The sequence below is a fragment of the Gaeumannomyces tritici genome, assembly GCF_000145635.1.
Source record: "Gaeumannomyces tritici R3-111a-1 unplaced genomic scaffold supercont2.2, whole genome shotgun sequence".
Lineage (NCBI taxonomy): Eukaryota > Fungi > Ascomycota > Sordariomycetes > Magnaporthales > Magnaporthaceae > Gaeumannomyces > Gaeumannomyces tritici.
The window spans coordinates 6,418,751-6,438,548 of NW_008804546.1; the positions used below are offsets into that span (position 1 = coordinate 6,418,751).

The window sequence follows — 19,798 nt, forward strand, 5'->3', positions numbered from 1 at the left end:
GAGGAGGAGGAGGATGATGATCTTCCGCCGCCATGGAGCCCAGCCCACCCCCAGCTGGCAACACATTCTTCAGTCGTCGTGGCCCATCCACACTTCCCTCCTTCCTTGGCTGAGGAGGAGGAGGTAGAGGAAAACGGCGACCGGCCAACAGGACACTTTACGGAGCCAGCTCCTTACGTCGGACATCCCTATTCCGCATATGGGCTGGGCGACAACGGCCAGCTGCTGGATGATGATGACTTGGACGAGGGCACCACGGCCGAAGGGCACGAAGAGGCAGATGGTGGCGATGGCGGATACGCTTTGCAACCCGAGGGAGAGGCGGAAGCCGGCCCGGCTCAGGTTGTCCAACGCAGGAAACGAACCTCGTATAGCGCTGCCCATAAAGCCATTCTTGAAGCCGCGTTCCGCAACAATCCGAAGCCCGAAACCAGGAAATACTGCGAGCTTGCGACGCAGCTTTCAACGGAGATGCGGCGGGTCCAGGTAAGGAGGGCTGACTTGCTCTAGCTCCCGCCTTGGTACGTGATTACCGGTGGCGTTTTGCTAACCACCATGTGCAACATTTCACCCCGCCGTAGGTCTGGTTCCAAAACCGTCGACAGAGGGAACGGCGTGAAACAAAAAGGGATGTGGGGCTTCTTCAGTGTTGAATATGAGAGAAGCATGCACTGGATGGTTTTGCGATCCGGCTGCTGTGGCTGGCTCCGTGCTAGCTCCGTGCTATGCTAGCTCCGTACTGTGCTAGCCATATGCACCAAACGCACTCACGTTAAAACAATGCAAAAAAACAATTGCACGTTTGCTGCAACCCCCGAAAACCTAGTAGCGCAATCAATTATAGCTGGAAAATGCAGCCCACGCTTTAATTGAGCCTAGTGTCGTCCGCCCGTGCCGTGCAGGTCACCAGCTGAGTCTTTTGGGTCTTCTGAGTCTTCTCACAAGGACCCCAGGCCATGGAAAAGGTGTGCATCGCTTCAAAAGTCCCGCGCGCGGGGTGCAAGGGCAATAATCAATCGCTCCCCGACTCGCCGACGAAGCTAGCAAAAACTCGCTGGCGCTGTGCTGTCTGTCAATCGCTGCCAGTCAAACTGGCCACAGCACACACGCGCGCGCACACCCCCTCGGACCCCCTCAGCTTAGTCTCGGGATAGCGACTGGCCACAACGCACCCAACTCGGTTCCTAGTCCCGAGGCTACGGATGCACGCTGCCCGCCTTTGCCTATCGGAGTGCCAAGGACAGGCACCGGCTGCGTAACCAGCCTTACTTGCCATTCCCTTGCCCCCCTTTCCCTTCATTCCCTTTCCCACAACTCTGCGCGAAACACCCGACGGGAAGGGGTCAGGTGTAAGAAGAAGAAGAAAAAGCTTGTCTTGATTTGCCGCCGAGCGCCATGCAGGATGTATGCGCCACACGACACTCGTCGCATTGCTTACCCACTTCCTTCTCCCCCCATCACCCCCCGGCTCGCCCAGAAACGGCAAACCGGTCCTCTAGACCCTTTTTTATTGCCTGCCGGCGCTGTTTTGCCCCCTCCCCTCCTAGAGTTGCATGTGCGGGCATGAGGGCGGCGGGCTGCGGCTAGTCGTGTTCGCCCCCTCCTAGTCGCTAGTCGGGACGCGGTTATCAAAACCCCGATCGCCGACGGACTGGGTGTGTGCATGTGTGTGCATGGTGTGCGCGCGCGCCTGGAATGGAATGGACAGGCGACGAATCATGGAGAGCTCGGGGCGGGGAACGACGGTTAGAGCGGCATTTTGATCCCGAGAGAGAGGAGGGGGGCGAGACGATGTGCTGGCGCAAACACCCACGCAAAAAAAAACAAGAAAAACAAGCAACGTGCCCCCTTGCTTAGGCGCTCTTGGCGCGCCCAGGGCGGGTGCCTTTTGACAGGCTCGCTGAACCGATAGGGTTTACCCGGCTCTCGATTCCCGCCCGATGCCAAGAGTGCCAAAGCGACGCGAAGAGGGGGACCGTGAGGCTCAAATTGGAAAGAGGCACCGTGTATGAGCGAGACTGATGGAGAGAATTGGGAGGGATGGGGACGACAAGCTCAGCAATCATTCCTCTTCGCGCCAGGTAGCTCCCAGGGCGAAGGAAGAGGAAGGGGGGGATCCATCCTTGCCGGAGCATGTGCACGGCATGCGAAGCAAAGGGGGGTGACCCTGGCGAGCACGGCCAGTCTTTTTCGTGATTCGGGCTTTTCCCCCATCTCCTCGCTCGCCAGCCCATGGGATTTCGTGACCCGCCGCCGCCCGGTGTTCCATCGTGCCCATGTGCTCCCCCCTCCCCTTACCCGCGACCTAGACCAGACTAGACCTGTCCCGGGGAGAAGGCCTACTAGCCCAGGAGACGAGATTCGATGGAGAGCAAGAGACAGGTGATTGGAATGTCGCAAAGCAACCGACCGGCCTCCCCTGTGAATGCGACGGCGCCAGCGCGACCCCCAAAAGCAACCTGCACGTTTGACCGACTTTGATGACAAGAAGCTTGCCTGTCCTTCTGACGGGCAGTTCCAACCGCGCGTCCTGACACACACCTCTTCTTCTTTTTTGTCCCGACGCACGGGGCGCCGTTGCACTTGCAAGCAGAGAGAGGGGGGATGGGGGGGGCGTGTCGGTATTGAGTGCACAGTGCAAGACACTAGACGCGAGGGATTTTGAGCCGATGAACAAACTCGATGCCTGGGCTGAAGACGGCGAGGGTGAGGGTGGGAAAGAATTGGCGCATCCCGACAGGACAGGCCAAAAGCCCCTCTGCATGCCCGGGCTTCCCCCCTTTGCGTTGTGTCGCCCTCATCCATGTTTGGGCGCGGGGGAGGAGAGAGAGAGGGAGAGAGAAAGAGAGAGAAAAGGGAAGCGGCCGATGAAAAGGCAAAGACGGGTGACACCTCAGCACAACGCCCTCCGTCTCTCAAGCACGCGATCACGAGGCGGCTGGCCGCTGTGTGCGACGACGGGTACCTGGCGAGATGCCAAGAGGCTACCTTTTTAGCCATCCCGCAGTGCTGGGAAAACAGCTCCCAGGGAACCCCCCCGCAGCGGGAAGGGCACAGGCCAGAGAAGCACAGGCCAAACAAAACACAGGCAAGGGCACTAAACCTGAGGCTGGCAACGGCTAGCTCACCGCCTTTCTCCCGCCTGCCGACCCGTGTTGTATCCGTGCCGGGCCCTTGCCAGCTGTTCGGCGGGCTTTTTCTTTCCCTGTCGCCGCCCGGACATGTGTTTTTCCCACTTGGGGCAAAGGGGGGTGGTGGTGGTGGTGGTGGTGGTGCAACGCCGAGCAGACGAAACAACAGCATCGCATTGGCCAGCTGCGCTGTCATTGAGGGCTCTCCACTCACACGTTCTGACAAGAGGGCAACCCAACCCCCAGCCAGCCAGCCAGCTAGCCAGCCAGCCAACCCCGTCACAAGGCGCGGGAGGGAAACCCCAAGACAGGGCGGTCAGCTCTTGACGCCTGCTCTTTTGGCCAAGAACACCAAGCCAGTCCGTCCCCGGCACTTGTTCATCCTTGTTGATGTGTAGTGTTACTGCCCAGACGGGTGGCCCGTGACATGGCTGACATTTCTGTTGGTCCTTGTCGGACGCTGGAGAGGACCTGAGGGCTTGGCCTTCGATTTTGATGTGCGGTCGACTTGATGGGATGCTAAGGATCAAAAGCGTTAGCGAGGTGGAGACCGACAGGGGTACAGCCAGTATGTAAAGAGGTAAAAGAGAAGGATCCCTTCTGATCCTTGAGACCTGTACAAGGGAGTATCCTGGCCCGAGGGGAAATGGGCGGGCAGCCAACCTGTCATGTCATCCATCACACGACCAAGTCGCTTCTCTGTTCTGCTGTGACGCCGTCACGCCGCACCACCTTTTTGAGGAAGGACGACGGAAATGGATGGATGAGTGGATGAATTGATGGATGGAAGGGAGGAAGCGAGAGGAGAGGAACTCTGGATGGATGGAAGGAAGCGAGAGGAGAGAAACTCTGGATGGATGGAAGGAAGCGAGAGGAGAGAAACTCTGGATGGATGGAAGAAAATGCGGATGGAGGGGAGGGCCGGGTGAATACGGAGCTGAATAGTAGTTTCAATACGAGGCGCGGGATCCAGGCCTTTTGGCCTATGCAATGCAGCCATCAAAAAGGCTGATTTGTTTGCGTCTGTTGTTTTTTGTCGAGATGTGAGATGCATGGGCCGAGCGTGGGGGTTTCGTTTTTTGAGAAACATTTTGATCGAGAAGATTTTGATCGAGTGGATTTGATCAGTGGTGGCAGATAGCCCCGCCCTCACCGCCCTAGACGACTTGTCAAAAGGAGAAGGAGGTGCTGCTGCTTGCAGAGAGTGACATCTACAGGTCCCAAGGACCACAAACCTTGGACGGTGGATCCTGGTGGTACACCAGTTTGGCTTGGTTTTCCAAGCAAGCAAATGTACCTTGCATCCACCGCACTAACGTTTCTGATCCTGGAGACCTATAGTCAAAAACAAAAAAAAAAGTGTCAGGGCCAGACGAAACACCCACCTCGCCCGCGCGCCAAGAAAAGCAAAAATGGCTGCCGGCGGTGGCTTTGGGAATCATGTCGTGTTTGTGTTTGTGTCCGTGTTTGCTTTCAAATGCTTCACCCGAGATCCCGGACCTTTTTTTCTCTGTTCTTTTTCACAAAAGTCTTGGCTGCTTCCTCGTGAGACATATTCCCAAAACATTGCCAAGGCTCACTGTCTCTGCCGGTGCCGGTTGTGACGCTTGTTTTGCTATTGTATTTTTGGGAGCGGGAGAGAGAGAGAGAGAGAGAGAGAGAGAGAGAGAGACGGAGGACACACAAAGGCGCGATGAGATGAGAGATTGAGATGGGATGAGATGGGATAGACAGCACACCAGTGTTCCGCCAAGCCCGTCGGCGCATTCGCACTCTCCAACTTTAACCGTCATGGCCATTTGGGCAAATGCCATCTTGGCAGTTCCGACAGGAAACGAGAGGGTGCCCAGAGCAGCCTTGAATTCAACCTCGGCTGTGGGCTTCGACATGTCATGCATTCACATGCAGGGGGTTGCCTCTCTCGAGTCCCTTTTACCCATCCATCAATCCGAACTTGCCTGCCGACAGTATGTAGGCTAAGGCATGGTGAGGTGATAAGCTGCGATTTACTTCCGAGGCCAACCAGCAATCCACGATCCACGACGATCCAGATCCCATCATCCATCTCGCGCCTCGCGCCTTTGCTGACTCGAGCAGGGGTGGGTTTGCCCACAAAAAGGGTCCCTCTTGGTTTCGTTTCCGTGCCCCCGCAACCAGAAGTCCATCACGTCATGGAGCGGCTAGCGAGCGAGGAGCAAAGCTTCCGTCTGTTGAGAGAGAATGGAACCTGCCTTGCTAGGAACCCAAGAAGTCTTGGGGGCACGCCAGTCCGGCGCCGGCCATTGGCATTATCTAAACTCACGTAGGGCCAAGCAAAGCCTATGATGCAATTGCAGGCCCGTAGCCGAGGGGGCGTTGTTTTGCCGACGCGCGCCCACTTTAGGGCCAGCACCAAGATACCTTGCTGACCTTGGCTTTGGTTCGCTTGATTCCCAGCCAGCCTGGTTTCCCGTGTCGGCGAACCGTCGGGTGAAGTGAAAAGAAGAAGCAGAAGAAGGAAATGGAAGACAGGGCCGTCCCTATTCTACGGCGTCTTCTTGACGAGAGTATGCTTAAATGGCGATTGGCTGCAGCCGCATCCATCAGGGGAAAGATCAAAATGCACCAAACAACCGCACCTGCCAAGCACCTGCCAAGCCGTGGTCCTCTCTTTCTCCCCTTTCACCCATCTGCCGAGAAGCGGACTCGGAGGTCTGGTAATGCAAGCGTAAAATGCCTGCCGGAGCCAAGAGAATGGTGTTGAGCAGCAGAGAATCTCGTGCTCACAGCAGATCGAGGCGCCAAGACAGCGCCGTCGCATTCGCCCAGCCATCTGCAGCGACGCACGGCCCGCTCTGGTCACCAATTCCCTCAGTCTTCATTCATTCATTGTCGTGCCCGTGTCTGCCGTCCCATCCAGCCGCCACCTCGCCGTGCGGACAATAGACACAGGACATAAAGGATATCGCTAGGGCCAGCTCTGCCAACACCCGTCTCATTCCTGTTTGGAGGGCATCATGTGTGCAAGAACCCCACCAATCAGCCCTCAGGGAACAACCAAATTGCCACGAAATGCAGGTGGCTTATTTTGGTAACAACCATCTAGTGCCCCCTCACTGGGGACCCGCCACCCTACTCCACCGAGACCCACGGAACTCCCCGGTACTCGGCGCTGCCATTGGATCGCGAGGAGTGGCCCTCCTCCACCGTAGCGCCCATCGCGTCAGTAATCCATCCATCGACCGAGAACAGCCCTAGCGAAAAACAAAAAACCACCGCCGGGGACGCTGCAGCAGTGGACAGAGGAGGGTCCCCCGCCCTGGCTTTTTTTCTGTTTTTGGTCCTGCGTTGCCAGAAAATCGCTCAAAATTCGGGAGAGACGGCGGGTCAGAAGGAGCCAGCCAACCCCAAGTGTCGACCAGTCGCCCAGGACGGACATCATTTCCGGGCTCGCAGTTGGTGTGTCCCGTATGGGCATTGTGCCAGCAGGTGGCGCCCTGTGGACAGTGGACTGAGCCGCGGGGGCTTGCTGTGTGCATATGTGTGCGTGCTTGGCAGGTGTGAGCGTCCTTGTCTGTCCCATTCATCAACAAAACAAACATGGAAGCCAAGCCTCATTCACTTGTTGAGCTGCAAGCGCTCTCGGGCCGCAGCCTCGCCCGGTGGCGGATGTGCTACGTCGCAGAAATGTCAGAATTGTCGGCGATGCGCGCACTTGCCGTGGACACGTCAAAGTTGCCCTGCCGCGGCGCCAAGAGGCCGACATACCGAGAAGCCTTGGGGCCGTGCTCTCGTCGCCAGACCGATGTCCCGAAAGGGGAACGAACAATCATAGAGCTGCTGCGATAAGGCGCGGCAGACCACCAGTCCAGAGCCCCGGGATTCGACCAAATTTGTCGTCTCTTTTCGTCTTGACTCCTTTCCGTTCGCTCAAGAAGAAAATAAGTGAAAATAATAATAACCAAGCCACATATCCCTGCAAGCTTCGCGATTCGGGGACAGCCTGTCGGTCTGGATTTCTGCAGTAAATTTACATCCCGACATCACCCTTGCCATGCGCAGCGCAGCTTTCTCCGGCTCTTTCTTTCACCTCACCCCTCCTCCCTCCTCCTCAGCCCTCGCCCGCCGCGGTTGGCGTTCCAGCACTGTGCCCAGCGTGGTCTGTGGGCGCACGCACACACCCACACCCCACGCCAGCCCCAGCCCGGCAGGCGATTTTAATAATAAGCCTGACCTAATCTGATCACAACGACCGCTTTTGACTGGTCTCGTATCCCCAACCAGGTGCCTTCTCCCGCTGGACCAAATCCTCGGGCAGCTTTGTCAGGCCTGGGCTTTGACATGCGGCTTTGTACCAGTAGAGGGCGCCCGGGTAGCGGGTGAGGGATGGTCCTGGTCCGGCAGTTTGGGATATATGAGCTAGGCAAAAGATCTAGTTAGGTACCGATACAAACCCGCTCTGCTCAACAAACGATGGGTAAAGTGATTGTGTTTGGCGAGTTTATGTCTCCATGACTTGATATGACTTGGTGGCTGGCGAGTTAGGTAACTCAATGTGGCCGTAGGCAATATCTAGCGTCCAAGACAAGGCTTCTACACGTAACCGATTCGACATTCGCGATGCTTGCAACTTCTTGGCCGCCGGCGCTGCTAGCGAGGTACCGCTGTACCTTACTAGCTTGGCCACTGCCCGCCTTGCACATGAGAAATTGGCAATGATGGCCCTAGGTAATATCGCCCCGCCGGTTTTCCACATCGATACCCTTCGCCCTCCACCCCCCATCGAACCGGGACAAGAGAGACCAGACCCCTTGTCGGGTTGGGAAGGGTCCGTCCGTTCCCCCGTCACTGGCCCCGAAGCTGGCCACTGCAGGCAAGTTGGCTGCTTCTTTTTAAAACACTCACCTCGTTCTGCTAGTTCTGTACAAGAAAAAATAAAACGGGGAAAAGAGATAAAATAAAATAAAGAGAGCCCGATAGACGCCTCTCGCCCTCCCCACTGATTCCTCCTGTTCTCGTCTGGATCCGGCTGCACTCGAGGTCGAGGTCGTCACTGGAAACCTTTTTTTCTCTCCAGCCCTGCGCCCGCTTCCTTACCCATACTTCTTCCCTTCCCTCCCTCACCGCAGTTAGTCAATATCGCTGCTCTGCTGGACCGTGCCTGCCTGCCTGCCTGCCTGCCTGCCCTGGCTGCTGCTCTGCAGATCAGCTCCAGTTCCTCGAACCTCTCGAGTTCCAAGGAACGCCACCGGCCTTGTTATCAAGACCCCCAAGACTTTCCGCTTGGCGCATCGACACGCTATCAGCCAGGCCTTACCGACTCGGGCGCGCTGCCAAGCATCACTGCCGGTCGACCGCAGAGAGAAAGGAAGTGTGTGTGTGGGTGAGAGGGCGAACCAAGGGAAAGCAAAACAGCTCGGTGAATCACCACGACCAGCACAACCACTTGCAAGCGTTATTTTATCTCGATGCCCCCCGGCAGCTAGCATCACCACCGATCCGCATTTGCACCGCCTAGGCCAAGGAACGTTTAAAAGCCAACCGAACAGACAAGTCGAACGATCCGGGAATCGACAACTGAGCCAGCGGAACACGCCGAGATAAACATAAACAGCCGACAGCGCCTCCATCTCCAGCATCTCCAGCACACAACCACTCCCTCACTTCTTCCAAGCCCGCCGCCTGCTGGTACCTTGCACTCGTGGTTCTCCCCCCACGAACACCTTACGACCTCACAGCACACACACACACACACACAAGAGGCGCCGCCCCTGCAAACCGACGCCCGATCCTTGGCAAGCCGCAGGTCACTGCTGCAGTCGACTCATCAATTTTACCTCCCACCTACCTGGTCAGTAACAAAGGGTTCGTGGGATTGGCTCGAAACCTGCGTCTGCATCCCTTCCACACCCTCGACGACGAGTGGCGGCCAACCGGATTGGGACACCTGCTTCTCCCGCCGGGCCCTGCTGAAAAATCTCGCGTGAGACGTGGAGAGAGAGAGAGACAAGGGGAGAAACCCAGGCTGTGTTGCACATAGTCAGGACACCCCGTCGCCGAAGGCCGACCTCAGCTTCGAGAACAATCGGGCCGCTTGACACAGCGAAAAAAAGAAATCAGCTGCACGACAGATCTACAGACATCACAGATCACGCCCGTGTTCCAGAACGCGCAGACCCATCAAAACGACAGCAAGGAAATCGAGAGAGAGAGAGGGGTCCGGGTAGCCGACGCAACCAACCGAAGTGACAGGGCCCAGACAAGACAGGGAAAAGTTGGGGTCAGGTGTGATTCACTATTGCATGGGATTTGCTGCGTGCGCGCGCACCACCAAGATCGGCCTTCCCGATTGATTGATTCCTTTTTTCCCGTTTTTGTTTTATTTCCTGCCGGAACCCAACTGGGGGGACAGACCAAACCCTGTCTCTTGAACCTGGCCATCCACGGCACGCAATTGACCTGCTGGAAGTGGGCGCCGCACCTGCCAGTTTCTGTGGCGCACACGCTAAAACGGGTTTCCCTCCTTTGAGTCCAAAACCGGCACAATGGCGACCACCTTGGCCCCGTTGCCGCCTGCTCAAGCTCCAGCTGCTGCTGCAGCTGCTCCTGCTGTTCACGCTGCCGTTTCACCTGCTACCTCCATCCCCTCCACAACGGTCTCGGCTGCTCGGACAATAGCGCCGATTGTCGAGCAACAACAACAAAAACCAGAACAAAAGCCAGAACAAGAACAAGGTGCGTGATCAATCAATCGTCATTGCTCGTGCCCAGCCCTATTAGTAATTCAACCTCCCGAATCAAACTCCCCTCTCTCCCTCGTCCCCTTTCATGTTCCCCGCGGATACGTGCAGATACATGACATGATCTTCTAATCCAACAACAACTAACACGGTGCCCGCAAATCACCACCAGCCGTCCCAGCAAAACCAGCCTCCCAGCCGACCGCACCCGGCGAGAGCAGCCTATCGTCGTCGCCACGCCAATTCCCCACGGAGCTGTCGAGCCCGATTCTCGAGGAAGGGGATGAGTCGGAGAGCGACTCGCCCAACGAGCCCGTCACTCCCGTCAGCGGCCGTCAGTCCCAGGAGTTCCACGCGCTGCAGAGCCACAAAGTACACCACCCCAGCTCCTTCTCCTCCTCGGTCGACCACCATCTCCCTCTGAACCCCCCGGCCGTCGCCGCCGCAAAGATTCCGCTGATACTAAACACCAAGGCCACGCCTCCACCCCCCGACCCACAGTCTGTCTCGCAAACCGCCGTCTCCGAGGCACCCTCAGAACACACGCCGCTCTCGCCCGCCGCCTCGGCCCCCAACTCGCCCACTCCCACCTCGACCTCGCGCCGCAACTCGCGAAACCCCCTGCCCTCGTTTGGCAGGCGCTCCTTCAGCATCTTCCGTCGCTCCAACTCCACCACCGACAAGGCCGCAATACCCGCCGAGATGCATCTCTCCGACGCCTCCATGAAGCCGCCACCCCAGCAAGTCGGCCGCAGGTGGTCCATGAACCGCTCAAACCTGCCCTCGCAGTCCACCACCCGCTCCAACAGTCCGCCCTCGCCCTCGTTCGGCATGCTCTCGCCCAAGGACCGCGCCGCCACCTCGGCCCTGCCGCCTCCGGCCGCCGCCGGCGCCAACGACCATGTCGACTTTGCCGCCATCAAGAAGAAGGTCCGCTCCTCGACCGGCCTGAGCTTGAGATCGCGCGCCGTCAACTTTGTCACTGGCGACAAGAAGAACGTCAACGGCAACGGCAACGGCACCCAGAACGACAAGTCCAAACGCCCACAACCTAGGAGACGGGCTAGCAGCTTCGATCTCAAGAACGACCATGCAAAGGCCGCGCCCGCGCCCCAGCAGGCCGCCGGGGAGCCGCCCATGGTCGAGCTGCTCCGCCAGCCGTGGGCCATGCCCGCCGAGGCCGGCACCGGCATGAAGGCCCGGAGGCTCAGCCTGAGCCTGCCTGATGACTTCACCGTCGACGTGGTGGAGCTTCAGAGCGAGTTTGAGTACCAGTCCAAGCTCCTGGGTCGTCATGGCAAGCACCTCGGCAAGGGTGCCACCTCCAAGGTGACGCTGATGATGCGCAAGGGCTGCCCCGGTGAGCTGTACGCCGTCAAGGAGTTCCGCGGTAAGACGTCGGCCGAGAAGAAGGAGGACTACGAGAACAAGGTCAAGTCCGAGTACAGCATCGCCAAGAGCCTCCACCACCCCAACATCGTCGAGACGACGCGCCTGTGCACCGACCACGGCCGCTGGAACCACGTGATGGAGTACTGCTCAGAGGGCGACCTGTACGGCCTGGTGGAAAAAAAGTACCTGCGCGAAGAGGCGCGCCAGGTCGACCGCCTCTGCCTCTTCAAGCAGCTGATCCAGGGACTGCACTACCTGCACTCCAACGGCATCGCCCACCGCGACATCAAGCTGGAGAACCTGCTGATCACCAAGGAGAGCAAGCTCAAGATTACCGATTTTGGCGTGTCCGAGGTCTTTAGCGGCATCCACCCGGGCCTGCGCGAGTCGGGCGGCCAGTGCGGCGTGGGCATGGGCGGCGACGTGCGCCTGTGCTCCCCGGGCCTGTGCGGCAGCATGCCCTACGTGTCGCCCGAGGTGCTGGCCAAGAACGCCCCCTACGACCCGCGCGGCCTCGACGTGTGGGGCGCCGGCGTCATCGCCATCAACCTCTTCTTCGGCGCCCCGCTGTGGAAGGAGGCGCGCGACGACGGCTCCAACCAGCACTACTCGACCCTCGTCCGCGGCTGGAACAAGTGGAACAAGAAGCACGAGGGCGACGAGGAGAAGCTGCCGTCCAACGGCGGCGTGCCCGTCCTCAGCGACCTGGACTACCCCTTTGTCGGTCCCCTCGACTTCGCCATCAAGCCCCCGGCCTTCCGCAAGCTGCTCCTGCAGATGCTGAACCCGGACCCGGCCCGCCGCATCTCCATCGCCGGCGTCATCGCCAACCGCTGGCTCAAGAACGTCGAGTGCTGCCAGCTCGAGAGCTACGACGACCCCACCGTCCTGATCGACGCCTCCAAGAAGAGCAGCTTCAACAACAAGAAGATCTTTTGCCACAACCACCTACCCCCCGTGGCCTCGGGCAACCACTCGCTCGGCAAGATGCCCGGACAGGCCGGCTACTAAAGATGGGGTGCTCGCCCCGACATAACCTACACACACACACACATCTACATATCATATCAACCCACCGACCTCCCCGTCACGCTTTCCGGATCCACCTCTTACTCGACCGCATGGATCATGACAGGGGCTGGCCTACTATCGATCCATTGCCGCGATGCCTTTTTTTATTTTATTTTTTTATCCTTGTTTGGCCCCTCTCGGTTCTGTTTGGCACATTACCTCGGGACCCTGATGGCGACTTTTCTGATTTTACGCGCCAGGGACTATTTCTTCTTCTCTTCACATCACACACGGTTTACATCAGGCATACAGGATCACTTGGCGTTTTTGTCCTTTTTTGTGGCTTTGTACCGTCCTTATGTTGCATGGCGCGGGTGGCGGTGTTTTCTTTTTTTTTGGGGGTGGCCTCGTTTTGTTTCACTCAACAGTTTCAATCTCTGGCGGCGGGGTGGCGCTTCTGTCTGTTTTTATGCTCGTACTACACACATAACCTTATTCTTATTTTTCTACTGCACTTTTTATCATCCTTTCCTCCCCTTCTTACCCCTCCCTGCCTTGCCTTCCAGTTTCGTGAGTGGCAGACTTGGCTACACACATATGATTTAATGGATTTTGTGTGTTTTGCCGGTCGACGACGGACGAACTGACGGACGAACTGACGGACGGACGGACGGACGGCGGCGCACAAGGATCAGAGCACAGACCAGATCAGAGAAGGGAAAAAAGAAGAGAGAGAGAGAGAGAAAGAGAGATTATGGAGCAGAGAGATTCCCACTGCCCCGAATCGAGTCCCCTGGTTTTGCGTCCCATCGAGTTGCGTTGCGTTGCGTTGCCTTGCCTTGCGTTCCCTGGCGGCTCTAGAAGAATGGGCGGAGAGAAGCACTTAACCTAGTCATATCCGCCAAACCCTACGTAGACCCAACTAGACCTTTTTGCCGGTAACATCTCAATTCCAGTCTGCAGTTGCGGTGTCTTTACGAGAGTCTCTTTGATATATCACCGGGGTCGTTTTGTGTGTGTGTGTGTGTCCGAGCTGGCTCCTCTATGATGCAATGTGAGCGCACGGGCTCGCGCGCGGGTCTGCTGTGACGAGATGGGGTATAAGCAGTGGCGGCGCGCGGCGGTTTGGACCAAAATATCTGAAGCTGAGGAAAGCAAAGCGATGATGATGATGGTCCGGTTGTTCCTCATCAACGGGGCTAGGATGGTGGCGCAGACGGACGGACGGTGGTGGGTGGGTCATCATGATTCAAGACGAGGCAGAATGGATTCAAGGACAAGGCTGCATATAGACTTTGCAGATCCTCCCATTCTTCCAAAAACACCCCACCGACACCATTTGTCGTTATCACGGCCACGTCGCCGAGCCGAGCCATCACCGCACGTTATATTTAGACAGCAGGGAAAATGGTAGCCCAGGCAACAAATGAAAGATAATTTTTTAAAAGTTAACATGAACCAGGCCAGGGATTTTTTAGCGTTCCACATAAGAAGAAGAAGAAGAATTAATTTAGCGTCAGTGTCGCAGGCACTGTCACCCCCGCTGAGCAGCCTCCAGCGTTTCCCATAGCAGGTAAAACCAGCCTTTCGTTTTAACCAAAAGTCCGAATACCAACGGGTGGCCCGGCGTATAACCTCCACCCCCATGGGCACACTGCCTTGGCTCCAAGCGCAGGAGTCTCCATCCGGTCACAAGTTCTCGGAGATCTTTGCGGAACCGGGGTGCTATAATCCCAAACGTTGTTAGTTTATTGATCCCAATTTTGCTCAACAAAAGATAGGTGCTTACTGCAGAAGCACCTTGGTGGCCTGCTTGGGCACAAGGTACGGGGCCCGTTTCAGCTTCTTTATAGCGGCATCGAACTCCCTCTGGGAGTACAATAGCCGGTACCATCCCGGAACTTCGGTGAGCACCCCCACCGCGATCGGCCGGCCGCGCAGAAAGATCGTCTTCAAGATGTCGTAGGCGAGTGGTGGTGCCATGGTGGCACAAGGTATGGGGCCCGTTTCAGCTTCTTTATAGTAGCATCGAACTCCGTTTGGGAGAACAATATCCGGTAGAATCCCGGAGCTTGGGTGAGCACCCCCGCCGCGATCGGCCGGCCGCCCGGGATAATCGTCTTCAAGATGTCGTAGGAGAATGGTGGTGCCATGGTGGCGGCGGGCATCGGGCAGCGGGCGGCAAGGGCCGGCGGCGAGCTGGATGTAGATGAAAGCTGGATGGTGGCGGGCGGCAGACAGTAGACGAGAGGAGATGCGCTAGTGTGGGTATGCGGCAGTGCGAAGATGTGGTGGTTGTTTTGTTTTGGTGGCTTGCTTAGGCACAAGGTATGGGACCCGTTGCAGCCTTGCCAAAGTGTTATGGAATTCTTTTCCGGAAAAATAAATCCGCCGGAATTTTTAAGCTTCGAGGACCACCCCCGCCTCGATTGCTTACTGCACGAGCACCGTAGTGGCTTGCTTGGGCACAAGGTATGGGGCCCGTGGTGGCTTGCTTGGGCACAAGGTATGGGGCCCGTTTTAGCCTCTTTATAGTAGCATCGAACTCGGTTTGGGAGAACAAAATCCGGTAGAATCCCGGAGCTTTGGTGACCACCCCCGCCGCGATCGGCCGGCCGGCCAGGGTAATGGTCTTCAAGATGGCGTAAGCGAGCTTGGGTGGTGCCATGGTAGCGGCGGGCAGCGGGCGGCAGGGGGAACGGCAGCGGCGACAAGGGCCGGCGGCGGGCGAGTGTATGGGCGGGCGGCGGGCGGCAAACAGCGATTGTGAGTAGAGGCGCTGGTGTGGGCATATGGCAGCGCGAAGATGTGGTTGTTTTGTTTTGTTTACACTTTCCTTAAAATACCAGTCAACGCCATTACCTCCTGGCTTTAACTGGGAAACGCCATTACCTCCTTCTTTACAAAAATGGTGTGGTGATGGTATCAACTGGGAGGCGCGGCGGACGTATGCGATGGCATCGTGGCGGTGGGCGGCGGGCGGCAGGGGGACGGCAGTGGCAGCAGGGGCCGGCGGCGAGCTAGCGGCAGACGAGAGTTGATGGCAATGGGGCGCAAAGGCGAGCGTGCGAGCGAGCAGGCGGCAGATAGCAGACGAAAGTAAAGGCGTTAGGGCGGGCATACGGCAGCGCGAAGAATCTATTCGATGCCACTATAAAAAGGCTGCAACGGGCCCCATACCTTGTGCCCAAGCAAGCCCACACTAGCGCCTCTCCTTTCGTCTACTGTCTGCCGCCTGCTACCATCCAGCTCTCGTCTACATCCAGCTCGCCGCCGGCCCCTGCCGCCCCTGCTGCCGCTGCTCACCCAAGCTCCGGGATTCTACCGGATATTGTTCTCCCAAACGGAGTCGATGCTACTATAAAGAGGCTGAAACGGGCCCCATACCTTGTGCCCCACTTTCGCCATCTTCAAAACAATCATCCTGGCCGGCCGGCCGACCGCGGCGGGGGTGGTGGCCCGGGCCTGAGGCGAGGGGCCGGTGGATGAGCCGGCGTCATTGTCAGGAGCCAAGTTGGTGTCATTGCCGGGAATCGAGTTGGTGATAAGCCATTGCCTGCGAGGGCGAGCAAAGGTCGCCGCCCTTTACCAGTGCATTACACGATGCTCGAATTCTAGTTTCAATGGCCTGAAAAAAAGGTATGTGAATACTATGTGGGTGGGATTGATGCAGAACTTGGTGAGATCGAACATCCGCGATCTGCTGCTGAGTCTGCTGGAGGGGCGACGAGGTTGTTTGACTTGACAGGCATTCCACCACCCATCATGCCCATTTCTCCCATTCCACCACCCATCATGCCCATTTCTCCCATTCCACCACCCATCATTCCACCACCCATCATTCCACCACCCATCATACCCATTCCTCCCATTCTACCGCCCATCATACCCATTCCTCCCATTCCACCGCCCATCATGCCCATTCCTCCCATTCCACCAGCCATATTGCCGCCCATGGGACCGCCCATGCCGCCCATGCCACCCATGCCACCCATGTTGCCCATTGGGTTCATACCCGCCATGTTGCCCATGGGGTTCATGCCGCCGCCCATCAAAAGAGCTGAGGGCGTCCTGGCGCCGAAGCGCCTCGTCATGGCGGAGCTGGAAGAGGCAGAAGATCAAACAAGTACCTGGGTCGAGAACTCTGAGTGAATCATCAAATATTTGTCCTTGCCGACAGAGCCCGCCTGCGGGTTCTGCCACTCGGTGTTGCTGCCTGACGGTTGCCGACAGAGCCCGCCTGTGGTCTCTGCCACTCGCTGCTGCTGCCTGACTGGCTGCCCACAGAGGCCGCCTGCGGATTTTGCCACTCGCTGCTTGTCCTTGCCGACAGAGGCCGCCTGGGGGTTCTGCCACTCGGTGTTGCCGCCTGACTGGTTGCCGCCGCCTCCGCCGCCTGGGCGACCTCGGGCTTCCGAATACCCGAGGCGAGCGGGGGCTCTTGGAACATGTTCATGCGCATGATCTCGCAGAGTATGCCTCGGATCTGCTGTATTTGCGGTATTGCCCGCTCGAACAAGGCGTGATTGCTAAGCTGCGAGGGGAGATGCACGATGATGAAGCTGTAGATTTCCCAGTCGCAGCCAGCATGGAGCACCGTAATCAAGGCCTCCAGCCACGATGCCATACTCAATGCGGGAACGTGCGGCCTCTTTTCGGTTGGCTTGGGAGAAACGCAGAGCAGAACCGGGCTCGAGGTGGACGAGGGTGTCTGTGGCAGCGCGTCGGGATCGGGAAGCGACCCCCGAATGTCGTTATCGGCTCGCTCTCGCAGCCGGTGTCCTTTAGCTCGGTCTCACAGCCGGCGTCGCGAATCCAGCCCCGAATGTCGTCATCGGTGGTCCACCAGTTGAGCTTGTTTGGTATCGGCCCTCACGATACCGACTTCAAGACCGGCATTGATGGGTTCGATGGATACGCGAAACTGACCTGTGTACCGGCGAGGTTGTTAGTCATGTATGGCGCAGCAATGCCTTCTGATTCCGCAGTGAACGTACGTTTTTGAGTTCGAATCTTCCCAGCACGCCGATGGGGTGACGAGGGCTATTGGAGATGTCGATTGTTCCATCTTGTTTTGGCCAAAGGGGGAAGGCGTGACACCCTCAAGACCATTGGCTTTCCGCCACTGGCTCTCGGTCTCGGGCGTCACGCCTTCCCGGCCCGGTGCGTTGATTGTGATTGATTGTATGCTCACATGGGTTGACGAAGGGACGCCAAGGGGAATCATTGGCTGTGCATAGAAAATATGGAATCATATTATGGTATGTGCATGCAGACTAGTCGTATGCCGGCCTTGAATCCCCAGCCATCAAGAATTGAAACGATATATGTAGGAGGAAACTGGGAGGAGCCGGGTGCTTGTTGGAGGCTTGCATGTACAGCGGGCCGTTCATGGTATCCTTCCTGATGACAGAAGGGTCGCGCACCGCGGATCGCCGAGGAGACAAGACCATGCTGGTCCGGCGCGTCACGGGTGTTCAGCGCCGTCTGGATGTCGTCGTTAGCGGCGTCCCATTGATCCGTGGTGTTGGTTTCGCGTCCCATTGATCCGTGGTGTTGGTTCCGTCGTAGAAGCTCGTTATGGCCTTTTGCCACAAAGGAGGCTATCACCAAGGGCCGGCACACTGTTCCAGGCCTTGGCACGGAAGATCTGCACGGGCACTTCAGAGGCGATGGTCTGGCAGGGGTCTGGAGAAGGTCGATCTCGGCGGCGATCTGCTGTCAACAGACCCCCCCAGCGCCAATGACGACGGGGCGCCGCCTTGCTCTAGGAAAGCTTCTTCCCCATCAGGTCGGCCAGCTCGTCCAGCAGCCCGACCGTCTCGGCCGGGTTCGCTATCCAGGCAGTGGTGCCGACGACGCGTGCACGAAAGTCGTTGGCGCCGGCGCTGAGGAACTGGTCGCCCACGTGCAGCGTGGCGTCGCCGCGGATCGGCGTCACCGCTGTCATGGCCGTCGGGGGCTCCCGGCCCGCCGCGAGGGCCGCCTCAGTCGCCGCCGAGGCCTCGCGCCCGCCGCCGAACCAGCGCTGCACCACGGCCACGCCCCATGACTTGTCGCCAATGTCGACAAAGACGTCGCGCCCGCCGTTGAAGGCGCAAAACGGCACGCGCCCTGCCCGGCCCGCCGCCGATAGCTCCACGCTCTTTTGCACCACCAGCACCGTCTCCTCGAGGCTCTCGCGCGCCAGCGGTGGGATGTAGGTGCTGCTGCTGCTGCTGCTGCCGCTGCTGCTGCCTGTCGCCGCCGCCGCGGGCGCCAGCGGGATGATGCCCACGGCGCGGTCCTTGCGCATGACGGTGGCGGGCAGCGCCAGGGTGTCGACGCAGTCGCGCAGGGCCGACTCGGCCACGTCGAGCAGCGCGCATATGTCGCGGTCGTCCCAGGCCGCCATCTCGGGCGTCAGCCAGCGGCGTCGCGGCACGGGGCTGAGCAGGTGCGGCGCCGCGGCGTCGAACTCGAACAGGTAGTTGGCCTCGCCGCCCATGACCACCAGGTTGGAGCGCTGCGCGGGCGACAGGGTCGGGTCGGCCGCCATGGCGTCCAGCAGGCCGTGCAGGCGGGCGTGGTAGCGGTCCGCCGTGGTGTAGCCGGCCGCCGTGACGATGGCGACGCGCACGTCCTTGCGCAAAAGGTCCAGCATGCGCGGCACCACGGGGCTGTCGGGCTCGAGCGACTGCCCGTCGTCGTAGAGTGTCACGTCGCCGTCAAACGTGGCCAGCTTCAGGACCCCGTACGTGGTCACCGCCATGATCTGCGCCGAGTTGAGCACCAGGCGCACGTCGTTGAAGGACGGCGACACGAAGCGGCGCGACGAGATGAAGCGCTTGCGGTCCTGGAACTTGAAGGCCGCCTCGAGAGGTAGGCGTGTGAAGAAGGGCCCAACTGTTGGCACTAGCAACTTGAGCTTGGACGGAAGCGGGTGGTCGTCGTGCTGGTGCGCGATGTGCTCGTCGATCATGGCCTCGACGTCGCGCATGATCTCGGCGTAGCGCCGGTGTGCCTCCTCCGACATGTTGCTGACACCCGGGCCATGGCTGCGGTCAAAGACGCCGGCCGGTTGCGAGTACAGCACAAAGGGCACGGCAAGGAGGCCCTTGATCCATTCTACGTCGGGTTAGCCGACATGTCACCTTGCGGGTGGGTGGGGGGCACTCCCGAGGGGGCCCGAGTGATACGACGGGCCGAGGCGAGACGTTGGTGATGGGAGGCTGCCACTTGCCGATGAACTGGTCCCTCCGGTGGGTCTTGAGGGCATCTACCCAGCCTGTGTGTTAGCCATGGTCGAGAGCAGCTTCTGGCGGTTGGCACACCCACATTCGACCCTGTATCTTGTCGTCATGGCTGCGATGTGGGCTGGTAGCTATCAAGATGTAAGAATCTTATGGTGCTGTTTGACTGTGATTGCTGCTGGCCTCTCTCTTTCTTATACAGCAAACAGGGCGGTGATGATGGCTGCACTGTCATCCACTCTCACTCGCGGCCCAAGTGAGGGGCGGTGAGGTGAGACACGGTGACTGGGTGCCGGCAGCCACGCTGTGCGGG

The 19,798-nt window shown here is 58.7% G+C and overlaps 9 protein-coding genes across 9 annotated transcripts; 4 read left to right on the top strand and 5 right to left on the bottom strand.

The window, feature by feature from the left end:
• Window positions 1-69: 69 nt before the first annotated feature.
• Window positions 70-639, bottom strand: GGTG_04742 (hypothetical protein; the record flags this gene model as incomplete). Its single annotated transcript, XM_009222539.1, has 1 exon — window positions 70-639. The coding sequence occupies exon 1, from the start codon at window positions 382-384 to the stop codon at window positions 70-72; it is 315 nt and encodes a 104-aa protein (XP_009220803.1). The 5' UTR covers window positions 385-639.
• Window positions 640-1,892: 1,253 nt separating this feature from the next.
• Window positions 1,893-3,529, top strand: GGTG_04743 (hypothetical protein; the record flags this gene model as incomplete). Its single annotated transcript, XM_009222540.1, has 1 exon — window positions 1,893-3,529. Exon 1 carries the CDS (start codon window positions 2,804-2,806, stop codon window positions 3,527-3,529), a length of 726 nt encoding a protein of 241 aa, XP_009220804.1. The 5' UTR covers window positions 1,893-2,803.
• A 751-nt stretch (window positions 3,530-4,280) lies between these two features.
• On the bottom strand, window positions 4,281-5,020 carry GGTG_04744 (hypothetical protein; the record flags this gene model as incomplete). The annotated part of the gene is made up of 3 exons (XM_009222541.1): window positions 4,281-4,288; window positions 4,367-4,466; window positions 4,871-5,020. 3 exons carry the CDS (start codon window positions 5,018-5,020, stop codon window positions 4,281-4,283), a joined length of 258 nt encoding a protein of 85 aa, XP_009220805.1.
• Window positions 5,021-6,310: 1,290 nt separating this feature from the next.
• GGTG_04745 (hypothetical protein) lies at window positions 6,311-6,959 on the top strand (the record flags this gene model as incomplete). Its single annotated transcript, XM_009222542.1, has 1 exon — window positions 6,311-6,959. The coding sequence occupies exon 1, from the start codon at window positions 6,711-6,713 to the stop codon at window positions 6,957-6,959; it is 249 nt and encodes an 82-aa protein (XP_009220806.1). The 5' UTR covers window positions 6,311-6,710.
• Window positions 6,960-7,164: 205 nt separating this feature from the next.
• On the top strand, window positions 7,165-7,533 carry GGTG_04746 (hypothetical protein; the record flags this gene model as incomplete). The annotated part of the gene is made up of 2 exons (XM_009222543.1): window positions 7,165-7,273; window positions 7,469-7,533. 2 exons carry the CDS (start codon window positions 7,165-7,167, stop codon window positions 7,531-7,533), a joined length of 174 nt encoding a protein of 57 aa, XP_009220807.1.
• A 525-nt stretch (window positions 7,534-8,058) lies between these two features.
• GGTG_04747 (HAL protein kinase) lies at window positions 8,059-13,302 on the top strand. Its single transcript, XM_009222544.1, has 2 exons — window positions 8,059-9,845; window positions 10,023-13,302. Exons 1-2 carry the CDS (start codon window positions 9,656-9,658, stop codon window positions 12,251-12,253), a joined length of 2,421 nt encoding a protein of 806 aa, XP_009220808.1. The 5' UTR covers window positions 8,059-9,655; the 3' UTR covers window positions 12,254-13,302.
• Window positions 13,303-13,942: 640 nt separating this feature from the next.
• GGTG_04748 (hypothetical protein) lies at window positions 13,943-14,771 on the bottom strand (the record flags this gene model as incomplete). Its single annotated transcript, XM_009222545.1, has 2 exons — window positions 14,054-14,771; window positions 13,943-13,978 (listed from the first exon to the last, which is right to left on the bottom strand). The coding sequence occupies exons 1-2, from the start codon at window positions 14,234-14,236 to the stop codon at window positions 13,943-13,945; spliced, it is 219 nt and encodes a 72-aa protein (XP_009220809.1). The 5' UTR covers window positions 14,237-14,771.
• Window positions 14,772-15,903: 1,132 nt separating this feature from the next.
• On the bottom strand, window positions 15,904-16,677 carry GGTG_04749 (hypothetical protein; the record flags this gene model as incomplete). Its single annotated transcript, XM_009222546.1, has 1 exon — window positions 15,904-16,677. The coding sequence occupies exon 1, from the start codon at window positions 16,345-16,347 to the stop codon at window positions 15,904-15,906; it is 444 nt and encodes a 147-aa protein (XP_009220810.1). The 5' UTR covers window positions 16,348-16,677.
• A 1,343-nt stretch (window positions 16,678-18,020) lies between these two features.
• Window positions 18,021-19,759, bottom strand: GGTG_04750 (IMP-specific 5'-nucleotidase 1; the record flags this gene model as incomplete). The annotated part of the gene is made up of 3 exons (XM_009222547.1): window positions 19,571-19,759; window positions 19,476-19,511; window positions 18,021-19,360 (listed from the first exon to the last, which is right to left on the bottom strand). The coding sequence occupies exons 1-3, from the start codon at window positions 19,593-19,595 to the stop codon at window positions 18,021-18,023; spliced, it is 1,401 nt and encodes a 466-aa protein (XP_009220811.1). The 5' UTR covers window positions 19,596-19,759.
• Window positions 19,760-19,798: the final 39 nt, after the last annotated feature.